General features: G+C 46.1%; 1 protein-coding gene across 3 annotated transcripts in view; it reads right to left on the minus strand.

Annotated features, from left to right (window-relative positions):
* The window catches only part of ATRX (ATRX chromatin remodeler), a 105,611-nt gene extending 88,671 nt beyond the window's left edge, over positions 1 to 16,940 (minus strand). Inside the window, exons 1-4 of one of the 3 annotated variants that reach the window (XM_087877434.1) lie at positions 16,657 to 16,807; positions 11,371 to 11,645; positions 10,706 to 10,751; positions 7,419 to 7,531 (exon numbers count right to left, since the gene is read on the minus strand). In XM_087877434.1, the coding sequence (XP_087733560.1) occupies positions 7,419 to 7,434 (16 nt within the window). In that variant the 5' untranslated portion in view covers positions 7,435 to 7,531; positions 10,706 to 10,751; positions 11,371 to 11,645; positions 16,657 to 16,807. Of the gene's footprint in view, positions 1 to 7,418; positions 7,532 to 10,705; positions 10,752 to 11,370; positions 11,646 to 16,656 lie in introns of all 3 variants that reach the window. The other 2 variants (XM_034435153.3, XM_087877435.1) reach the window with 2 other exon arrangements.
* Positions 16,941 to 22,114: the final 5,174 nt, after the last annotated feature.

Below are 22,114 nucleotides of genomic sequence, written 5' to 3' on the forward strand. Positions count from 1 at the left end.
GATGCACTCCACTAGTCTTCTAGTGGCCTAAAAACTGCCAAAAAAACCAGGCCATTTTTCAGGGCAAAAATGGCCTGAAAACAGCCCAGAATGGGACCAAAAAACAGGCATGTGCACGCCAGCCAGCTGGTCTTTGGATTTCCGGTGCTCTGGCATGCACAAAGACCAGATGGCCAGCACTCCAGCGTGCGCATGCACATGCGTTCCGGTTTGGGGACTTGGTGCTGAAAAGGTTTACCATCACTGCTCTAATACATGTTAAATTTATATTTTACCGACAAAGAAATAAAGGGAGACTAGTATAGATCTATTTCAAGCTATTTAGCTCTCGTCAGCTAGCCATACCCTTTCTGAGATTCGAACCCGGGCTATCTACATATTAGGTAGGTGTATTAACCTCTAAGCTACAGGCTGTCCTCGCTTTTTCGGATATACCATTTACTCTATTAACTCTATTACATGGCATCAACCGTAGCACACAAACCAAATAAAGCTCTCCAAAACAGCCTAAATAAACCAACAGCCCCAGAAAAAACAGGAGTCATCTACAACATACAGTGTAAAGACTGTAAAAACTATAACCCTACTCCCTTCTAGTACTGATTATGGTATCTAGTTTGGTAATGAAATGTCTGCAAGAAATTCACCAAGCACAACCAACATGATTACATTTTGTTACAATGTGATCCAAAATTTTGACTCATCTACGTGCCACAATAAATTTCTTGTTAGTATGAAACAAAAATATTTTCCCTTCTGTGTCATCTTTTTGATATTATATGTTTTAAACTAGCTGCTATATTTTTAAAAAGAAAATTAAATACATTGCATATTCAGCATGGCCTTGAGAAACCAATTCCCACATGGAAGTAACCCATATTTAGATCCATACCAACCAAGTTTTTGAGATTTAAAAAACCCCACTGCTAGAGTGTGAAATGGACGTTGTCTTACCTGAACGTCCCTTTTCTGGGCGCTGCGTACACTATCCATGCATGGGTTAATCCTTCAGTGCTTGGCAAAGAACTGAGTGAAAACAAAAGACTTTTCCTCCCCTTTCCGGCTCCCAAGCCACGCCTCTGTTCCCATGATCCCCCAGTCTGAACGAAGGCGCAGCAGACAAGAATCCACACTATGAGTAACTTATAAACTCAACTTTATTAACTCAAATTAACCTAATGGAACAAGAACTAGTCTCAGTCATAAGCAGGGGGCAGGCAGCCCTAACGGGCGGGATATGGATAGTGTACGCAGCGCCCAGAAAAGGGACGTTCAGGTAAGACAACGTCCATTTTCCTGTGCGCTGCTCCCACTATCCATGCATGGGATATACCCAAGCCTAAACTCCCTGGGTGGGAAGCTGACTGTCCCCAGAGTCCTCCTCCGTCAACACCTTCTGCAGAACTCTGCGCCCAAACGATGCCTCAGCCGAGTTGAACACATCGATCTTGTAGTGGCGGATGAACGGTGTGAGGGACGACCACGTCGCAGCTCTGCAGATGTCCACGACCGAGGCTTGGGTGGCCCAGGCCGCCGTGGTGGCCGCGCTGCGAGTCGAGTGCGGTAGGATCCTGCCGGGACCCGGCTTGGCGGACAGGTCATATGCCAGGGCGATGCAGGCCTTGATCCATCTGCTGACCGTGGCTGCTGATATCTTCTGACCCATGGACTTCGGGTTGAAGGAGACCAGGAGACCCTCCGTACGACGGAAGGGAGCAGTCCGGCGAATGTAAGTGCGGACGGCGCGTCGAACGTCTAGAGTGTGCCACCTCTTTTCTCTGGGGTCGCGAGGTGAAGGGCAGAAATCTGGCAGGATGAGCTCCTGGGCTCGGTGGAACCACGAGTTGACCTTCGGGATAAAGGCGGGATCCAGGCGTAGCGTCACGGTTGAATCGTGGAAAATACATAAGTCCTTGCGGACTGAAAGAGCTGCTAGTTCTGAGACTCTCCTTGCCGAGGTGATCGCCAGCAGGAAGGTCACCTTAAGTGATAGGTGCTTAAGAGAGGTCGAGTCTAGGGGCTCGAATGGGGCCCCGGTCAGCGCCCGCAACACCAGAGGTAAATCCCAAGAAGGGTAACGGTGTACTGTGGGGGGTCGCAGGTTGGTGGCCCCATGCAGGAACTCCTTGATGCGCGGGTGGTGCGCGAGGGATTGGTACGGCGGGCATGTGATGACTGTGGACAACGCCGCTGTCTGTCTTCGTAAGGTTGCAGGGGCCAAACCTTTTTCTAGGCCAGCTTGTAGGAACCGCAAAATGTCCCGGATAGTCGCTGACGTGGGGTCGATATGCTGATGGGCACTCCAGCGACAGAACGCCTGCCACGAAGACTCGTAGATGCGGGTCGTAGACAGGCGCCTGGCCGCCTGGATAGTGGCAACTACCTCATCTGGCAGGTTATCCTTCTTCAGGATGACCCGTTCAAATGCCAAACGGCTAATTGCAGCCACTGGGGCTCTGGATGCGTGACTGCTCCTTGACACAGAACTAGTTGCTGTGGTGGGATCACCCATGGCTGCTCCACGGACAGTGCCACCAGGTCGGCGAACCATGGTCTCCGGGGCCAGTTCGGGGCTACCAGGAGTAGGTCTGCTTTTTCTGCCAGTAGCTTTCGAATGAGGCGCGGGAGCAGCGGGACTGGTGGAAATGCGTATAGGAGGCCCCTGGGCCACCTGCAGCGTAGCGCATCGTGGTTCTCCGCTTGTGGTGTCGGGTATCGAGATATGAAGCGGGGAAGTTGAGCGTTGGCCGGAGTTGCGAAGAGGTCTACTGTCGGGATCCCGAAGCGCGAGGCGAGTTCTCGAAACAGCTGAGGGTGGAGCTGCCATTCCGCTTGATCTATTGTTTCGCGGCTGAGCCAGTCCGCCCTCACATTGGTTGCACCCGAAATGTGGTCTGCTCTGATTGAGAGTAGATGTCTCTCTGCCCAGCTGAACAGCTCTGCGGCCTCCTTCATCAGGGTACGAGACCTCGTGCCCCCCTCCCTGTTGACGTGCGCTTTGGCCGAGATGTTGTCGGTCAAGATTAGGATGTGATGCCCCTGCACCGTCAGCTGGAAGTTGCGCAGTGCCAGTTTGATCGCCCGCAGCTCTAAAAGATTGATGCTGCATTGCCGTTCTTGAAGCGACCACTGTCCTTGCGTGACTAGGTTGTGGAGATGGGCTCCCCACCCCCGAAGGCTGGCGTCGGTGGTGAGTATCAGACGGTCCGGCTCTAGGAAGCTGGACCCCTTGAGGATCGATGGCGATGTCCACCACCTGAGAGACCGGCGGACCTGGGGCGTGATACGAACCTCCTTTTTGGAGTTGGCCCTTCCCGCTCGTTGGAAGGGAAGGAGGAACCACTGCAAGGGTCTCGAATGTCTGCGTGCCCACGGTACGATGCCGAAGCAAGATACCATCTTGCCGAGGAGGCTTGAGAGGTGAAAGAGGGCAGCTCTCCTCCCCGTCAGGGTCTGCAGGATCAGAGCTCGGATGCTCTGGACTCTGTCCGGTGACAGGAACACCTGGCCACTGGACGAATCTATCACCGCCCCTAGGTGAAGGAGTCTGGTGGTTGGCTGAAGCTGACTCTTTGCAAGGTTTATGGTGAAGCCGTGATCCTGGAAAGTCTTGATCACCATCTTCATATCCCTGGAAGCCTGGTCGGGCGAGGATGACAGGACCAGAATGTCGTCCAGGTAACAGAGCACCCGGATCGGGACAGCTCGGAGCCTGGCCGCCACCACCGCTACCAGCTTGGTAAAGGTGCGGGGGGCCGACGAAAGTCCGAATGGCATCGCGCGATATTGGTAATGCCGGCCCGCATACTCGAACCTCAGGTACTGGCGGTGATGCAGGTGAATGGGCACGTGGAGATAAGCCTCCTTGAGGTCGACCGACTGAAGGAAGTCGCCCTGTCTCACCCCCGCTAAGATGGACTTGAGGGAGTGCATCTTGAACCTGCGGTATTGAATGGACAGGTTCAGACGCTTTAGACTGAGTATGGCCCTCCAACCCCCTGAGTTCTTGGGCACCAAAAAGAGGGTTGAGTAGAAACCTGAGCCCCGCTGGCTGTGCGGGACCGGCTCTATGGCTTCGACCTCCAGGAGGTGGGCAATCTCCTGTGACATTAAGTCCTGAAGCTCTGAGGATCGAGGGGTTGGGCAACGGACGAACCGGTGGGGCGGCTGACCGGAAAATTCGATGGATAATCCTGAAGAGATCGTACGCCTTACCCAGGAGTCCGAGGTCGAGCTGGCCCATTGTGGATGAAAGAGGATGAGCCTGCCCCCTATGGGTCCCATGGGCCCTGAGTCATTTTCCCCTTCTGGCGGGCTTAGGGCCAGTTCCACGGAAGTTGCGCTTAGGCTGCTGTTGTCGTCCTCGGACTCGGAACTGCTGCCTGTCGTGAAATCTGTCTCCTCCCTGGTATTGGGAGCGATGGGAGAAGGACCCCCTGGGTCCGGCGCTGGCACGAAAGGGCTGCTGGAGCGGGTAAGGCGTGTATCTGCGTTCCTGGCGCCGGTATGTTGAGGGAAGGATCTTCCTCTTGTCTTTCCCCTCAACCAGTAGGGGTTCCAGCGCTGCTCCGAACAGCTCTGGCGCTTTGTATGGGGAAGTGGTCAGCTTCCATTTGGCTTTAAAGTCGGCTTTCCATGGCCTAAGCCAGAACAGCCTCCTAGCGGTAAGGGTTGAGGCCAGAGCCCTAGAAGCGAACTTGGCTGAATTCAGAGAGCTGTCGGCTGTGTACTCGGTGGCAGCTATTATCTTGTTAAGATCTTGATGCAGCCTAGTGTCCTCAGGCGGGAGTCTGTCCTGGAGGTGCCGCAGCCAAATGAGGGACGCTCTGTTGAAAAAGGATGATGCGGTTGCTGATCTAATTGCCCAGCCTGCTGTCTGATGAGCCTTGCGGAAAGCCCCCTCCATTCTCTTCTCCTCTGCTTTGAGAGTGTCTAGTGGGTCGGTGGAGACCAAGGAGTTAGAGGATAGCGTTGCCACTGGTTGGTCTACTGAGGGCAGCGCCAGGAGGTCCTCCAATTCCGGGGCTGAGCAGTAGAGTTTCTTCTCCAGGCTGCTGGGCGTTGCCAGGGAGGCCGGCTGCGCCCAGGGGTTCTGGATGACCTCCGTAAAGAGCTGAGGGCAAGGGATGAAGTCCTTTTGTGGCTTTGACGATTGGAAAAGTGCGTCATGAGGACCTACTGACTGCGGGGTGGTAGTTGCGATGTCCCCTGGGACTCCGAGGTTGGTTGTGAGCCGCGCCTTATGGAGTAGGGACTTGAATAGTGCCGGGAGAAAGAGGCCTGTATACGCCGGGGTGTCCGGTGCCAGGCCTTCGTCCTCCGATAGCTCCATCTCCTCAGGCCCCTCCTCCGCTTGGTCTGATTCTTCAGACGACGAGTCCTGCCCTTGATCAGGGTGAGGGCGGGGTTGCGGGTGATGTTGCCGTGCCTGGGCCGGTGCGGCTTGTACTTGTGCCTGGGAAGCCTGCTGCATGCTTGCTGCGAGGAAGGACGAAAAGGCCGAGAACATGGCCTGGAAATCCATTGGGGCCGTCACCCCTGCCCCCCCCCAGGGGCTGTTGATCTGCCCTTGAATGGGTGGGGGTTGCCTCCCTGACCCGAAGAACCTGGGCTGGGGAAGGGGTCATTGCGGCCTCCGGTCCGGTCCCTGGGCCTGTCTCGAGACGGGGGGTCGAGTGTCCCAGTCTGGTCAGATCTGGGGTTCTTGGCGTGACTGCAAGGTCAGCCACTGAAGTAAGTCCCAGCTCTATGTCCCCTGGGGGGGCCTGTGCTGGTCCCACGAGCCCAGACTCCCTGGCTGGGGCTCCTGAAATCGCCTTGTGCGCTCTCTCCCACTGCCGCTCGAGTGCATTGTGCCTCCTTAAGGCATCCCTGTCCCGGATGGGTAGGGAGCCTTCTGATGCGGCCCTGCTGGTTGCGCTCTCATGTCTCCTCTTGGATTTCTTTCCCCCCCCCCTTTGAGGTTTTGCGAGGGGGGGTGAGCTCCAGCTCCATATCCGAAGACGGGGGGAAGCGAGACATTGCCGCTTCTGCGACGAATGGGCCGGCCTGGAGCTGCGCTGAGCCTTAACCCCAGATAGGAAAACTCCCCTCAGGCGTGGAGTGATGGAGGGGGGGGGTTAGCCGGCTCCCTGGTGGTGGAGGGAGGCGTAGGCTTGAGGCTCTTGCCAAAATGGCGGCCCGAGGGTCCGTCAAAATGGCGCTGGCACGTGGTGCGATCACCCTCTGTGCCAGACTTCAGCGTCGGACTCACAATGGCGGCCCGAGGGTCCGCCAAACGCCGCGCGTTTCCCCTTGCAAGCTTTTTCTGTAGTGCAGGGGCAGGCTGCTTGCTTTCCGGCGCTCTTCTTCGCGCTTCTGTCCGGTGCCCTTCCGGCGAAGCGCGGCTCCAAAGTAGCGCTGCGGTCTGCGCCACGTGGTCCGAGGCTCCGGCCCCGACGCCCAGCTGATTAGCGCGAAAACCGCTTGTGAGCGCGGCGCGCGGTGAGCGAAAGGGGCGCGATGCTGTTTGAGCCTGCCGGTCAGCTGGGGAGCGCGAATGAGAGCGGCGGCACCGAGGGGAAAGGAGCTGCCTTTAAAGCTTAAGCCAGCCGAGCCAGCGGTGTGGGTAGCTTAGCTCCGCTCCCCCCCCTTCCTCTGATCCACGTGCAGTAGCAATCTGTTAAGAGTAAGGAGCCGCAAAAAAACAATCTATTCAAAATTAACTAAAAAGCCTAGACGCCCTAAGGAAAGGGAAGGTTAAAGAAACTAGGAAAAAAAGGGAATTAAAGGGAGAACTGTCCCCACAGAGGTACAATACCTTCCTGGAAAACTGTGGAGCTCCCAAAATCACTACAGTGTTTGCCAGCAACTGAGTGAAGACTGGGGGATCATGGGAACAGAGGCGTGGCTTGGGAGCCGGAAAGGGGAGGAAAAGTCTTTTGTTTTCACTCAGTTGTTTGCCAAGCACTGAAGGATTAACCCATGCATGGATAGTGGGAGCAGCGCACAGGAAAATGCGTATGTGTGTATCTTTTTTTTTACTATGGATGCTTGCACTTTTCTATATAAGGTGCCAAACCTTTAGATTTATGCTGCATAGAAATAAAAGTAATAAGAAAGTAAACAAAAAAGAAAGAAGAAATTGACATAAGCAATAGTTGAAAATAAAATTGGTAGAAAAACAATGCAGCACATTATGAAATTCAAATATAAGAAACAATGGAAATACCAGTAAAATTAGTCAAAAAAATTCCTTTTTCCCAAATAATATTATATATTGTTTTTTTAGTCATAAATGTATTATGCTTATTAAAACAAGACAGCAATAACTCTGTCATGCTGTAACAGCATTTCCTAGCTATACAATTCTGTGTGATATCAGAGAATACATTTTTTAAAAAAATTGTAAATCTTAACAGCTTTAGCATGAGTTTTACCTATATTTTTGCTCATCGATAATCTTGGAGGAGAATTTGCATCCTCCGATTCTTCTGATGAGTGAGCCAAGAAGTCATGAAGCTTCTGCACCAATGTATTCAATTTGCTTTCACTGTTAAAAAAAAGACGCACCATTGAATATATCCCTTTTGGCATTATAGAATGAAGCAAGAGCTCTATATCTCAAACAAACTAATCTGATATGCATAAAATAGGGGGAAATGGGCTGTTCTGAGAATGAAAAAAAATGGTCCCATTCAGAATGTTCTTTTGGAAATTTAGAATATTCCATGTTATGGCAAAACAAAACTCAAAATGTTTCTATTGTTCTACCAAGGAACAATGGAAACTTAAGCTTTTGTTCCCATATTATTCAGTCCATGACCCCAGAAATACAATCAATGAGGTGATAGATGACATTAAATTTTACCTGTTACTGAATCTACAAAATAGTTATTTGTTACATTTAACTTTAGCCAAGGTAATGACTTTTTAAAATAAATGTTAAACAACTTCCAAACTGCAAAAATATGCTTGTTTCTATTTAACTATCACTTCCATTGCTTGCAATTAGGTTGCAGTGTTACTCTATTAGCACATATTTTTATACAACAATCAATAAATAACATTTAGCATGAATTATCACACCACTTATTTTACATACTTCTTCGTATGCAAAATAAGAAATTAGGGCTTGCATGTTATACCATTCCCTATGGTAGAAGATGCAAAGTAAAATGTTCCAGGTTGTCCTTATCTAAGGAATGTTTTTGTCAGCGTTCCAGAAAAAAACCCCAACTCCAAGGAAAGACTCTGAAGCAAACATTTCCCAAAGGTCTCTTTACTAGAATAGGTAAACTGGCACATCTGGGAAAAGCCGAATCTGAGAGGTCCGGGTTTTCCCTCAGTAAATCAAAACCCCCCAAACCATCCCCTCACTCCTCAGTCGATCACACGCTCCAATCAACGTCCGTCCCATCTCAACTCAGCACTCCGACCACCCCTTCTCCAGATGCAGGATCACCCTGACCTTGACCGACAGGAAGGATGCTATTATGTCTACAGACAACCCCTCTGCTAAATCCCCCCTCCTACTTTCCCACACAGGAGAAGGTGGCAGCATGGAAGCTTCCGGCCTAATATGGCTTCCAAAGCTGACAGTTTTATTTCAAATTCAGAACCCTCAAGGTTTCCAAGCTGACAATGTTTTCTATTTTCCTAGTAGAAATGATAATTTATGCACCTACATATTTGATCAGGCACTTAATACTTCATTTACATTTTGGTTTTATTGAAACACTTTGATTAAATAATTACTTATGTAAACAATTTGAATGGTCACCCATCTTGAACACAATACTGAACAGTTAGCAACAATAATAAGAGCCATAAAACCAAAAATCTGGCATCTCAGAATACAGAAGAACAGAGTTGGACTTATGCCAACTTCCAAATACTCTTCAAGGGTAGCCCTATGTAGAGCATGTTACAATAATCCAAACGGGAGATGACCAAGGCATGAGAGACTGAGTGCAGAGTCCCACAATCTAGAAAACGGCACAGTTGATGCACAGTCCAAAATTGTGCAAAAGCTCTTTTAGTCACAACTGCCACCTGCTCTTTTGAGCAAGAATTGTGAATCTAGGAGAACCCCTGGGGTAGGGCCACCCCATCCAGACCTAAAGAGCATAAAGCTCCACGTATACTTTTAGATATCTGTGGTAAAACCCTCTACACTTCCACTCTCAATTTTTTTTTAAATCCACTCATGGAAGAAGAAACTGATACTATTGTGATCTGCAGAACATGTTCCATTTATATACTTATGCCCATAGAATACTCAAACTACGTATGTACCAAATGTAAATTAATCAAGTTACTAGAAAGCCACTCCATCTGGTTAGGATTAAGTCATCTTACATTTACTTTTTTTGGAACTTTTATACTGAAGCAAGCAATTTTATCAACAACTAAGAAAACTTGCGTCAGACTCAACATCAACTTAAATTTGATAAATAACCAGAAATATTTACATCTGTTAGCTGACAGCACTTAAAAATTTAACATGCTGCTATGCTAGATGCTAAATTTATTAACAATACTAACAACATTAATCAATACAGTACTAACTGCTAGATGACTTCATCCACATCCAGTGACTCTCAGAAACAATTCGTTCCCCACAATTGGATAGAATGTCTGAGAAAAATATTATATCATTGAAGACAAATTACCAAAATAATTTTTTTTAATTTGTTGTATAATTTAGTTTACCTATTTTTCAAAAAGACATAAATCCTTCATGACTTTGCAAACAAAGCAGGGAAGTGGCTAGCATATAGATTATGAAAAGTAAAATAAAATTGAAATTATAAGGAGATCTAATATTAACCGACAATGCACTCATAAAAAAGCTTTTCATCAACATTATTCCAACTTGTTTAAAGGAAATGACAATTCTCTAGAGAAAATATTTGTGTACTCATTCATTCATTTCACCTTTTTGACCCACCCAACTCCCTGAGACAAATATCTAAAGAAACGAAATTTACCAACGATTACCAAGGAACAGAGACAAATTATGAACAAACCTATAACAATAAGGTAAGTTTCTGAAGCTACATAAAAGAAAGATTAAACAGGAAAGATGTTTGAACTAGATGGATTATCTGGTTCTTATTATGTGTTGAGGATGAACTTTTAGAAACTTTACAATAAACTCTATCCTCGAGAAGAAAGATATCAAAGAGTTGGAAGGCCAATATAGCATTAATAGAGGAACACGAGTTGACTTTAACAAGAAATTGTAGGCCAAAATCATTATTAAACAATCATTAGAAGTTGTTCACAATGGTTTTAAATGATAGACTGACAATTTTTGCAAGAATTTATTGATGTAGTTCATATGGATTTTTAACTAAAAGGCAGTTAAAAGACAATGTTAGAAATACTTTACACATGTTGGAATATTTGGAGTAATATAAAAAAAAACAAATCTCATTGATTACATTGATCTTTCTTCGACAATTTGAACAGGACTTTTTATTCAAGGTTTTAGAAGGTATGGATTTTGGAGAGAACTTTATAAAATGGGTAAGACCAATTTATACTACACAGAAAGCAGAAATAATTGTTAATGGAGATCTAAGAAAATCCCGTTGAGCTATAAAAAGGGAACAAGATAGGGATGCCAAGTCTTGCATTTATTTTGGTTACTGAATTACTGAATAGAGGTGTAAGACAAAATAAGAAGATAGTGAAAGTAAAGATTAAAAAAGAAACTTACAAGTGAAGGGTTTTTGCAGTTGACTTGGTATTGGTTCTGAAAGAGCCTTTAAAAGGAATTGAAATATTAATGGTCAAATTAAAATAATTTGGTGTAGTAGCAAGCAGGTTCCAAAATTAATAAACAGAATCAAAGATGTTACAAATATAAAAAAGATCGAACAGAATAAATGATGACTAAAATGGGTTTTAAGGTTCAGAAGAACATAAAATAGGGTATCAGGATATCACAAGACTTTTGACACAATTGAGCCTATGCAACCTCTTACAACCCTTCCCTGCCCCTTCGTGTGGTTCAGAGTTGCTGAGGGTTTTGAAAAGGGTTAAGAGACGTCTAGAGCACCACTAAAGGAAGATGAGGGATGACTCTAATCAGACATGATTTAGAGCTGCCATTAAGGCCTATCTCATGGCAGTAAGACAGGAACACAGAATCCTTTTCTGTCCTTATTGCATCTGCAGGAAGTTGCTGGTGGCTCTGTTCAGGATCACCCGGTCCCCTCTGGGACCGGGGAGCTCAGACGATCATTGTCAAGATCATTCAGAAAATTTGCTTCAGAGAAAGTTTCAGAGAAACACAGGATGGACAAAGTTACTCAAATTTGTTCCAAGCTGGAACTCTTGCATGGTGCTAGTCCATATGAGATGCTTGGGGAAAGGTCTTACCCAGTCATCTGGGAACAGTTTGATCCCTTTGGATTCAATGCTGCCAGTGCAACCACCTGTCAATTAGCCCCTGGTCCCTTCTGGTTGGTGAAATTCCTCACTGCAAAGGGGATGAAGGAGGCCTTGGTTAACTCTCCCCTAAAAAAAAAAAATCTTGATCCCAGTGCCTGGACAATTTTCATCCAGTTTCTAACTTTCCATTCTTGGGAAGTGCAATAAGTACATTGGTTGCACTTATTTGTTAAATTTATTCGGCTATTTTAGGTGGCTTACATCTACAAAAAGAAAGAAATGAAAAGAAATGTAAATAAAACAGAAGTAAAAAATGATAGAACAATAAAATAAACATTTAAAGGTAAAACAAGAATACAGTACATCAATATCATAACAAAAGCTGGACAGGTGGAGAGCAGAGAGCGAGGGGGGAGGTGAAATCTGCCGTCAATCCAGCAGCGACCTCTAGCATGGAACTCCCCCATTAGGTCCCCAGCCACCTAGCAGAGCCAGATCTTTAGGATCCTACAGGAGGGTCGGGATAGATTTTACCCTAGGTAGGAGGGCAAAGCTGCGGCAGAGAAGGCCTATTGCCTGTCAAAGAGCTCTGACTATAGGAATCTAGAAGAAGAGACTTCTCTGACAGGCTCATCCTAACGGGACGAGAAAATTCATCAGGTAGCCTGGACCTATGCCGTTAAGGGCTATAAAGATCACAAACCAACACATTCAACTACACTCAGAAGACCACCAGTAGCCAGGACAGTTCGCAGAGCAGGGATGTAATATGGATCACTCTAGGGCCCCAAAGACTGTGCTTGCTACTGCAGTTTGCATGAAGGCTGCAGCTGTGGAGGTGGTCAACAGTATTAAGTATCTGGGGGCGCAAATAACTAACAATCCGACTATCTTTGTTATCTTTACTGAAGGGTGCAAAACAGTGTCTGCATTTCATGCGTTGGATGAGGACAGCATATCTCTCTCCTTCTGTCCTGGCCACTTTTTACAGAGGCACGATTGAGAGCGTTTAACAAACTGCATCACTGTTTGGTTTGGTGGCTGCAGTGCCTCAGATAGAAAGTCCACACAGAGAGTGGGTAAGGGCAACCAAGAAGATTATAGGTCATTCAGGATACTGCTTATAAGCACTATGTGCTTAGAGCTCGAAGCATTGTTAGAGAGCCCACACACCCATTTCACGGTCTGTTTCTGTTGCTCCCCTCTGGGAGGAGGTTTCAAAGTATTTCTAGCAGGACTACCAGATTCTGGAACAGTTTTGTTCCTTGTGCCATCCGTCTGGTAAACTCACAGGATTCGTTTTTCTCGTCATGCACGTGTACATCTAAACTGTTGTTTCTCTGTGTCATGTGTGTGTGTGTGTATGCATAATGGTTAACTTTTGAGAACTGAATGCAACGAAAAATACCCATGGATAAAATAGGTTTTTAGTGACCATCATAAAAACGGTTGTAAAATCGAGATGAAATTTTGGACTCAACTGTGGTTTTAAGTTGAGGACTACCTGTGTCCTAGTGTACTGTATAGTAGTGTATACTTCTACATATTATATGATTAAATTGAACAATGGTAGCTCTGGTCTCAGACAGACATAACTACATAGATTAGGAGAAAAACTTCTAAACATGTCACCTGAACATATTACTTCTAAAACTTTATACTAATTTTATAAATAAGGAGCCATTTCAGTAATTTGCAAACAATTCCATATTCATATAAGATGATAACAATCTGTCAGAAAAGTTCTGAATTTTTAGGGAATAGCAAACTATGCAGTTTAATGTTGATACTTTGAAAAATTTAGAGCAAATGATATAGTGATTTGTAGGCATCTCGAAAACACAAATGATTATTAGAAATCAGCATGTATTGGTCAAGAACAAGTCTTTTTGATTAGTCAACTTTCTCAGTAAAAATGATGTAAACATAATATCTCAATAAATCTTTTAAAATTACTCTTATGAAATTTCTCTAAATAAGATGTATCTGTTAGAGGAATTTACATAGAACTTCAACAGACTATATTAAAAGAATCCTCATCAATGGCTCCTCATCAAATTTGAGGGAGGTATTAAGTCAGATGCCACAAAGTTCACAACGTCCAGCATTCTACAAAATTTTCAATAATGATCCAAATGGATGGAATGTTTTACCAAATTTTTATGTGATACAAATCTGGGTGAAACAGCACTTTACAAGACAGAAGCAATACTCAAAATTGTTTTAACAACATAGAAAGACAGAAAACAAAATGAATTTTGAGACACAAATGCAAAGTTCTTACCAACAGACAAAATGCAGTGATATAAAGTGGAAAAAAACAAAGCTTGGTGATAGTATATCTGAAAAAAATCCTGAGGTTGTCCAAACTAAACATGAATCAGCAATGCAACATGGATACTAAAAAGGTAAATGCAAGCTTAGGTTGCATTAACATAATTATAGCTTTCAGGTCAAAAGAAAAATGTTCTAATATATTCCATCTTGATCAGATCCTGTCAGAAATACAATGTCCAGTTTTGGGAACTACAATTTTAAAAATATTCAGTAGAACTAATGCAGTTCCAAAGAAAAGTAATCAAATTTATCAGGGATTGAAATCTGCCATGAGAAATGATTGAATAAATTCTGTTTATCCTTGTGGGGAAAATTCTGAATGCACACAACTCACCAGTTTTCAAGTACCTAAAGTGATATCAGCCAGAAGAAGTGACATCTTCCGCAAGTCAGGATGGAGGAAGATATCTGAATTTTAGGGAAAGCTTTCTAAAAAGAATTGAGCAGTGAAGTAGCAAGCTTCCTTTGCTGGATGTTTTCAGATGAAGGTGGATAGGCATCCGTTAAGGATGCTCTAATTAGTATTCCTGAACTAAGTAAAAGATTAGGTTACATGTACAAAATATTAGCTTCCAACTTTATGATCTTTTAAAAATGTCTTATTGTTAACCAAAACGTTCAGGAACAAAGGATCTTTCACAGTTCCTTAATCACTTAGGCAATTTGTACGATATTCCTTCTTTTGCACAATGCTTACTCCTTTTCTTTTTAATCACCTAAAGTCCTGCTGATGAAAGACAACTAGAAACTTGGAAGGGCAATTATTAAACCATTTGGTAATCTGTATGTTTGACCATTGAAGGGCATGGAAAAATCAATGCAAGAATACAAAAGTGTAAAAAGCTAGAAATCATCTGCATTTTCTTTAAACTTTTTCAGAGTATGTAGCAATAAGAAAGCACTACTGAGCTGTTTCACAAATAAAAATGGAGACAAGGCAAGAGTCTTGTTCCTCCAAGAGAGTAAGAGTACAGTCAATATAGACTGTAGATATTTCACTGATTGAAATAAATGAGTGAAGGACTGTGATTATTCATGATTCATACACAAATCTCATTTGGCAATAGTCTCTTGAAAGTTTTTCCTTCATAAATTTTAAATCGGTGGTTCTGCTCATTACCATGAGATACTATATATAGGTATATACTATACCTATACTCATTTACCGAATAAAACATTTGAAGAAATATTCTATTGTATCATCAAAATGGAAGATAAGTTTGTACGAAAAGGATAGTAGAACAAGGAAAACTGTTGATAGTATCAAATAAGAACTCACCAACTTGGTTTGCAGAAAAATGCAAATTAAAATATGATTAGAGGACCAGTATAATATTCAAATTTGGACCAAGAGCTAAAACAATTAAGGAGGAGCAGTCATTTTTATCCATGCTCTGCTTAACCATGGTTACTTGTGTAAACACAAATGGTTCATGGAAGTCATAAACTATGATCTACCAACCACAACTGGAGATTTCATACATCCCGAGTCAACAATATATATGAATTAACCAAGTGTGAATCCTGTCCTTGAAGAAGCACAAATAATCCCTGCTCTTAAGAAAGACAATTTAACCCCGTGTCATAAGCACTTGACTATATTCACACAACAGTCTAATCCAGGGTTTATCAGATTAGGAGGCTTGAAGATGGGCGGAGTTCAATCCCCAGAATTCTGGGAGTTGCGGTTCACACATCTGGAAGCTGCCAAGGTTGACAAACACTGGTCTCGTTTGCAGTCAATCAAACCACAATTTTCTGAATTTTGACACCCCCCCTCCCCGTGATGGATCTACAGCAGAATTCTGGGAGCTGAAGTCCACAGATTGTAAACCGGCCACATTTGCCCACCCCTGATCTACAGAACAGACTAAGCCACAACTAAAGCTGACTGTCTTTACCCAAAGGACGAACCCCACAAACAGCCTGGTGGCACAGTGGACTAAACTACTGTTAAAGTAGTATTTAGCTGCCAGCTTCCTGCAATTACTGCGAGTTCAAATCTCACCAGGCTCAAGGTTGACTCAGCCTTCCATCCTTCCGAGGTAGGTAAAATGAGGATCCGGTTTGTGGGGGCAATAAGCTGACTTTGTATATAAAAAAAGAACACCGCTTAGGAGAGGCCAAAAAGCCCTACTAAGCAGGTATATACAAAAGTATGAAGGCTATTGCTTAAGGCATTGTAAGCCGCCCTGAGCCTCTGGAGAAGGGCGGCATATAAATGAAACTAATAAATAAATAATAAATAATAAACAGGCGCGACCACCAAGGCGTTGGGGCCGATTCCATCGCCGCACTCCCCATTCCCCAACCCTAACCTTCTGCTTCGAGGTGGCCTAATACTAGGCTAATCAATAAAGCTGCCTTGCAATCCCCATCTCTCTCTCTATAAGCCTCTCTATATATAGGAGACATGAAACGCCGGGATTCTGCTCAGAAGTCGCCGCAAACGCACCAGGCACCGGAGCGCGGAAAGCTCCTTTCCCCTCCCCAAAGGAGCGCACCTGTGCAGCCCTCCATCCTTCCCGGTCACCGCGGGATGCCGCCACCGAAGCCCCGGAGGGAGGCATTTGGGGGGGGAGGGGGAGAGGCGGCAGAGACCCCGCCCCCAAGCGGAGAGGGCAACCGCCGGGGGGCGCCCACGAGCCCAGGCAGGCCCGTCCCGCCCCCACTGGGCATGCGCAGAGGCGGGAAGCTCGCGGGAGGGGGGGCGAGGGCCCGTTCCCCCAACCTTATCGTCTTCAGCACCCCCGGATAACCCGCCGCGCGGCGTTCCCGCCAGAGGAGGCTGCGGCGCTTAGGAAGGCGAGCGGCGAGAGTAGCAGCGTCGGGGTTTTTTTCCCGCCGCCGCCGCCGCCGCCTTTCTCCGCCCCTCACCCGGCTGATCGGCCTCGTAGGGAAAAGCACGCGGAGCCGGCTGCCGTTCCCACCGCCTACCTCGCGGGCTCTGCGGTCATGTCTCCGTCGCTGTCCCTCGCGGCCGGGCCGGGGGCGGCCAGCTTCAAGCGCTGAGAGGAAACAAAGCCGTTGGCGTCACCCACCCCGCCACCGTCGCCACCGCCGCCATCTTGTCGGCGAAAAGAGGAGGGAAGGCCCCGCCTCTCCCCCGCCTTCCCTTTTTCACTCCGCGTCCCGCCATTGGCTCTCGGGGACTGGCATCTTTTTTTCCATTGGGCGGGTCATGTCGGCGCTGTTACTAGGGCGGTTGGCGTCATCGCTCCTCTCTACCGCTTCCGATTGGCTGCTAGGGCGGCTGTCGTCGGCTGTCGTCACACCGCATGACGTCACTGAAACGGAGGTGGGTTTGCAGGGGCTCCCGAGCGCTCTCCGGCCTTCTTTGTGCCTCGTTCAAGGCAGGCAAGAGGCAGTTTTGAGGTCACACCTCCAACAATCTGATTGTGTTGCAATCATTGTTTAATTTAATTTTAATTAAATTAAATTAAAATTGTGTTGACTGTGTGTCACCAACCATATTCAAGGTGTTAGTTATCACCTTTAAAGCGCTCCATGGCTTAGGACCTGGGAACCTACGAGACCGTCTTTTGCCACCAATAGCCTCCCACCGACCAGTTCGTCTCACAGGGAGGGACTACTCAGGGTACCGTCAGTCAAATAATGCCGACTGGCGACTCCCAGGGGGAGGGCCTTCTCTGTGGGGGCTCCAACCCTTTGGAATGAACTGCCCCCGGAGATACGGAATATCCCTGATCTCCGTGCTTTCCGCCGTGCCCTCAAGACCCTGATGTTCCAACAGGCAGGGCTAAACATACAAACATGCGAATGATTTTTTAAATGTTATCTAATTCTGGGTTTTATTTCATTGACCAAACTAAGTAACAATTTTAATTAGCAATTTTATGATGTTTGTGTGTCTATGTTTTTCTTGACTGTACACCGCCTTGAGTCCTACGGGAGAAAGGCGGTATAGAAATATAATAAATAAATAAATAAATATGCTAAATAATAAATAAATAAATGTGTTGCACACCTAGTTTGACAGAGCTTAATACATCAGTTCTTCTCACTTATTTCAAAACACATTGTATGACTTTATAAAAACTTTTTACATTTAACATTTTTACGGTTGAGAAAACATTCTACCTCCACTGTCTCCACTTGGGAAGTTGTGGGAACTTCATCACCGGAGGCTTTCAAGAAGAGACTGGATTGCCATCTGTCAGAAATGGTGTAGGGCAGTCATGACTACCTTTTTGCCATCACGTGCCAAAAGTGCAGGGAGCGCAGGGGAAGGGGGCGCCCGGGCATGCCCACATCTATAATTCAATGTGTGCCCCCCCACACACATGTGTGCGTGACCCCCTGCACTTCCCCTGCTTTTGGCACACGATGGCATGGTGGGCATGGTAGGCCCGTTTTTCACCCTCCCCAGGCTCCAGAGGCTTTCTTGGAGCCTGGGGAGGGCAAAAATGGCCTTCCCCACCACCCCAGAGGCCCTTTGGAGGCCAGAAACGGCCCATGTCCCAACTTCCAGTGGGACCGTTTCTTGACTCTGGAGGGCCTCGGGTGGGGAAGGCCATTTTTGCCTTCCCCAAGTCCCTAGAAAGGCTCTGGAGCCTGGGGAGAGCGAAAAACGGGCCTTCCAGTCCCACCAAAGTCAGCAAATGGGCCATTTACATCCTTCCAGAGGGACTCCGGGGTGTGGGGAAGGCTGTTTTCACCCTCCCAGACTCCTAGAAAGTTTCTGGCATGTGTGCCGGAGCTGAGCTAGGGCAATGCTCACGTGCCCACCAATATGGCTCCGCATGCCACCTGTGGCACTTGTGCCATAGGCTCGCCATCATGGGTGTAGGGTCTCCTGCTAGGGCGGCGGGTTGGACTAGATGACCTACAAGGTCCCTTCCAACTTCAAGGTATTTTCTTGTGACATTAATGATCCCTCTACCAAATCACCTGGTTTTGACCTGCCTGGCTATATCTGGACGAAATTGAACAGAATTAGGTCTGGTACTGGAAGAAGTGCCTCTGCCCTGTATCAGTGGGGATGGAAAATTTCCCCTGGTTGCGATTGGGATGCTGATAGGCAAACTATTAAACGTACTGTGCAAGATTGCCCAGCGCGTCTGTTCTCTGGTTCCCTAGATCTGCATGAAGCAACGCCAGAGGCCAGTGCCCGGATGGCTGAATTGCACATCCAGTCATATGGCCTCTGCCGTATTCTCATACAAGTTTTAACTTGTAATTACGCGGACTTGGTATATATGCTTACTTCTCTTCTGTCATGTTCTCATCATATGCGAAATAATAACTTAACAAAACCAAAATTGGCTGAATTCTGTCATTAATCTCTAAATTGTGGTTTATAAAGCTGAATGGTCAACATAGTCAACAGAATCATAATAGCCTTTATTTCTGTGTCACCATAGTTAATAATTATAACTATTGTAATCTGACAATCATAGTTTATAGTTTAGTGCAACATGTTCAAGAGCCAAAAGAACTCCAAGAACCTTCTTCAGTTCTGACTGGATGGTGGGGAATGGAACTCCTTGCAGACAGCTGGTCATTTGCATCCTTTTAGCGAGTACTGCTAATGGTTTTGTAGTCTGCAGTTTTTCTGTAGTCTGCAGTTTTTCTGGAAATCTGGTGTGGGATTATGAACGGATTTCCAGAAAACCTACAGGAACCATCTGCACCACTCAGGTGACCCTCCAAGTGGCCTCAACAACTCTCTAAAAGGATGCAAAGGACCAGCTGTCTGCAAGGAATATAAATCCTTCCATTCCCCAACCTCTAGTCAGAGCTGAAGAAGCTTCTTGGATGAGAAGCAAAATGTCTTCAAAGAAAAAGGAAGTCCAGTTGCCTCCTCAAAAAGCACTGTTGGGTTCAGGATTTGATTTTCTACAACAGGTTTTGAACAGAGGGGAAATTAATTATTTAGTTAATTAAATATAAGTAAATGTTGAGGCCATCTGACTCCAAAATGGCTCCAGGTGGATTTAAAGGAACAAGAAAGGTGGTTGGGTGCAGTGATGAAGGGGAGACGGAGTTCTAGTCCCACCTTAGGCACAAAAGCTGGCTGACTTTGGACCAATCACCAGAAAAGGATTTCAAGTCTGGCCTTAGGCATGAAAGTTTGCTGGGTGACCTTCGCCGGTCACTTCCTCTCTCAACTCAGCCCAGCCCAGCCTACTTCAGAGTTGTGGGGAAAATAGGAGGAAGTGTCCACTGCTTTGAGTTATTTATAAAGTAATAAAATAAAATCTAAATTAAAAAATATAGTAAGAAAACCAACTAGAATTCAGAGGCCTTGTTTTTCCAACAGTAGTTGTGGAACCTAATTGCAGAACCGCTCTCCAAAGAAACCAAACTGAAAAGCATCCTTTCGTTTTGAATGGGACTTCAAAGGGACAATTCCACATTTTAGTACTGTTTTTGTTGCTGTGTTGTTTTAAATATTGTTGTATTCCATCTGCAACGGGCCACCCCAATGATGCCCTTGAAGTGATGTCCCGGTGCCTGGAGGCCGTGCGGATCTGGATGGGGAGAAACAGGCTCAGGCTCAACCCGTCCAAGACCGAGTGGCTGTGGTTTCCGGCGTCCCGATATAGCCAGTTGGTGCCATCACTGACTATTGGGGGTGAATCATTGGCCCCCACGGAGAGGGCTCGCAACTTGGGCGTCCTCCTGGATACATGGCTGTCTTTAGAAGAACATCTGATGGCTGTGGCCAGGAGGACTTTCTATCAGGTTCGCCTAATTCGCCAGTTGTGTCCCTTTCTGGATCGGGACTCCTTATGCACGGTTACTCACGCCCTCGTCACTTCCCGCCTGGACTACTGCAATGCTCTCTACATGGGGCTCCCCATGAGGAGCACCCGGAGGCTCCAGCTGGTCCTGAATGCGGCCGCGCGGGTGGTTATGGGAGCGACATGGCGTTCCCATGTAACACCTCTCCTGCGCAAGCTGCACTGGCTCCCGGTGGTCTTCCGGTGGTTACCACCTTTAGAGCGCTCCATGGCTCAGGACCTGGATATCTACAAGACCGCCTTCTGCCACCGGTAGCCTCTCACCGGCCAGTACGTTCCCACAGAGAGGGGTGCCGTCGGTCAAAGTGTCAACTGGCGGCCCCCAGGGGGAGAGCCACCTGCCCTTTGGAATGAGCTCCCCCCGGAGATACGGAGGATCCCGGATTTATGCACCTTCTGCTGCACCCTCAAGACTTTTTTATTTCAACAAGCTGGGCTGGCTTAACTCTTTTTAATTGTTTAATTTTGTTTTTAAAAACAGGGGTATTTTAATTAGTATGGGCCAAATTTATTTAATATGTTTTAAATTGTTTTTTAAATTTTATATTATATTTGTTTTATCTTGGCTGTTCACCGCCCTGAGTCCTTTGGGAGTAGGGCAGTATATAAATCTAAATAAACTGAAACTGAAACTACAACAGTATGCAGAAAATGAAATTTATTAATTTCAACAATTCAATAGATAGACCAATCTATATTTTAAAAAAACCTTGTATCAACTGACAATCTATTGTGTTTTTATTATCTTTCTGAAGAAGACCTTCCCAAATATATGGGGAATCTGTAAATATTCTTGGAAATAAGGCTTGACACAATGCACCAATTTTGTAATTAAAACCATCTAAATCAGAGTTCCCCAATGTTTCCAGCTTTGCAGATTGGGGGGGGGAGAGAGAGGGGATGGTGTTACATGAGCTGCTGGCAAGCATGCACACACACACACGCAGCCCCACTTGCACGAGAGGCGTGCCTATGTGCCTGCCAGTCCCGCAAATGAAGCACACTCAGCCACTGCTCGCACAAGGATGCGTAGACACACACTTGCCAGCCATTTCCATGGCCCGGTTGCAATCCCCTCACAGCCCACAGGTTGGGGACCCCTGATTTAAATGAATGGAATCTCAATGGTGCCAATATTGAAGGTGATTTGAGGGCACCTTCACATCAGCTGACCGAAAGGCAGGTGCTCAGCTATCCACCCCCCCTCCCCCCACAATGGAGGGGGAAACGCTGTGCAGGAGAACATCTCTGTGTTGTGGGAAATGCCTATTAATCTATTAGAATCAATAAGGCCTAAGTGGGAAAAGCAGGCCCTAAAGAGCTACATGAACCAAAGTTTTAGACAGAAAGATTTCAAAGTGTTTCAGAACTAATTGTAATCCTGCTGAGCCGTTGCTGTGAAATGTGATTTTGCAAAGTACGTAGTTTTGAAATATATTTGGACGTAGAAGGATGAAACTACGAGAAATAAGGAACTGAAAGTAGCTGATGGACAGAAGTTTGAGATGAACACAGGTATTTGTGGAGACTGTCAGTAAGAAAGAGCAAGAAAGTAAGTTCTGAATTGAGTGCAGAAAAGCATAAAAAGAAGATCTTGGGATGAGTTCAGGGCCACTGGCCAAAGTTAC

This window comes from Pantherophis guttatus, chromosome 12, assembly GCF_059756535.1.
Source record: "Pantherophis guttatus breed Tessera chromosome 12, ASM5975653v1, whole genome shotgun sequence".
Lineage (NCBI taxonomy): Eukaryota > Metazoa > Chordata > Lepidosauria > Squamata > Colubridae > Pantherophis > Pantherophis guttatus.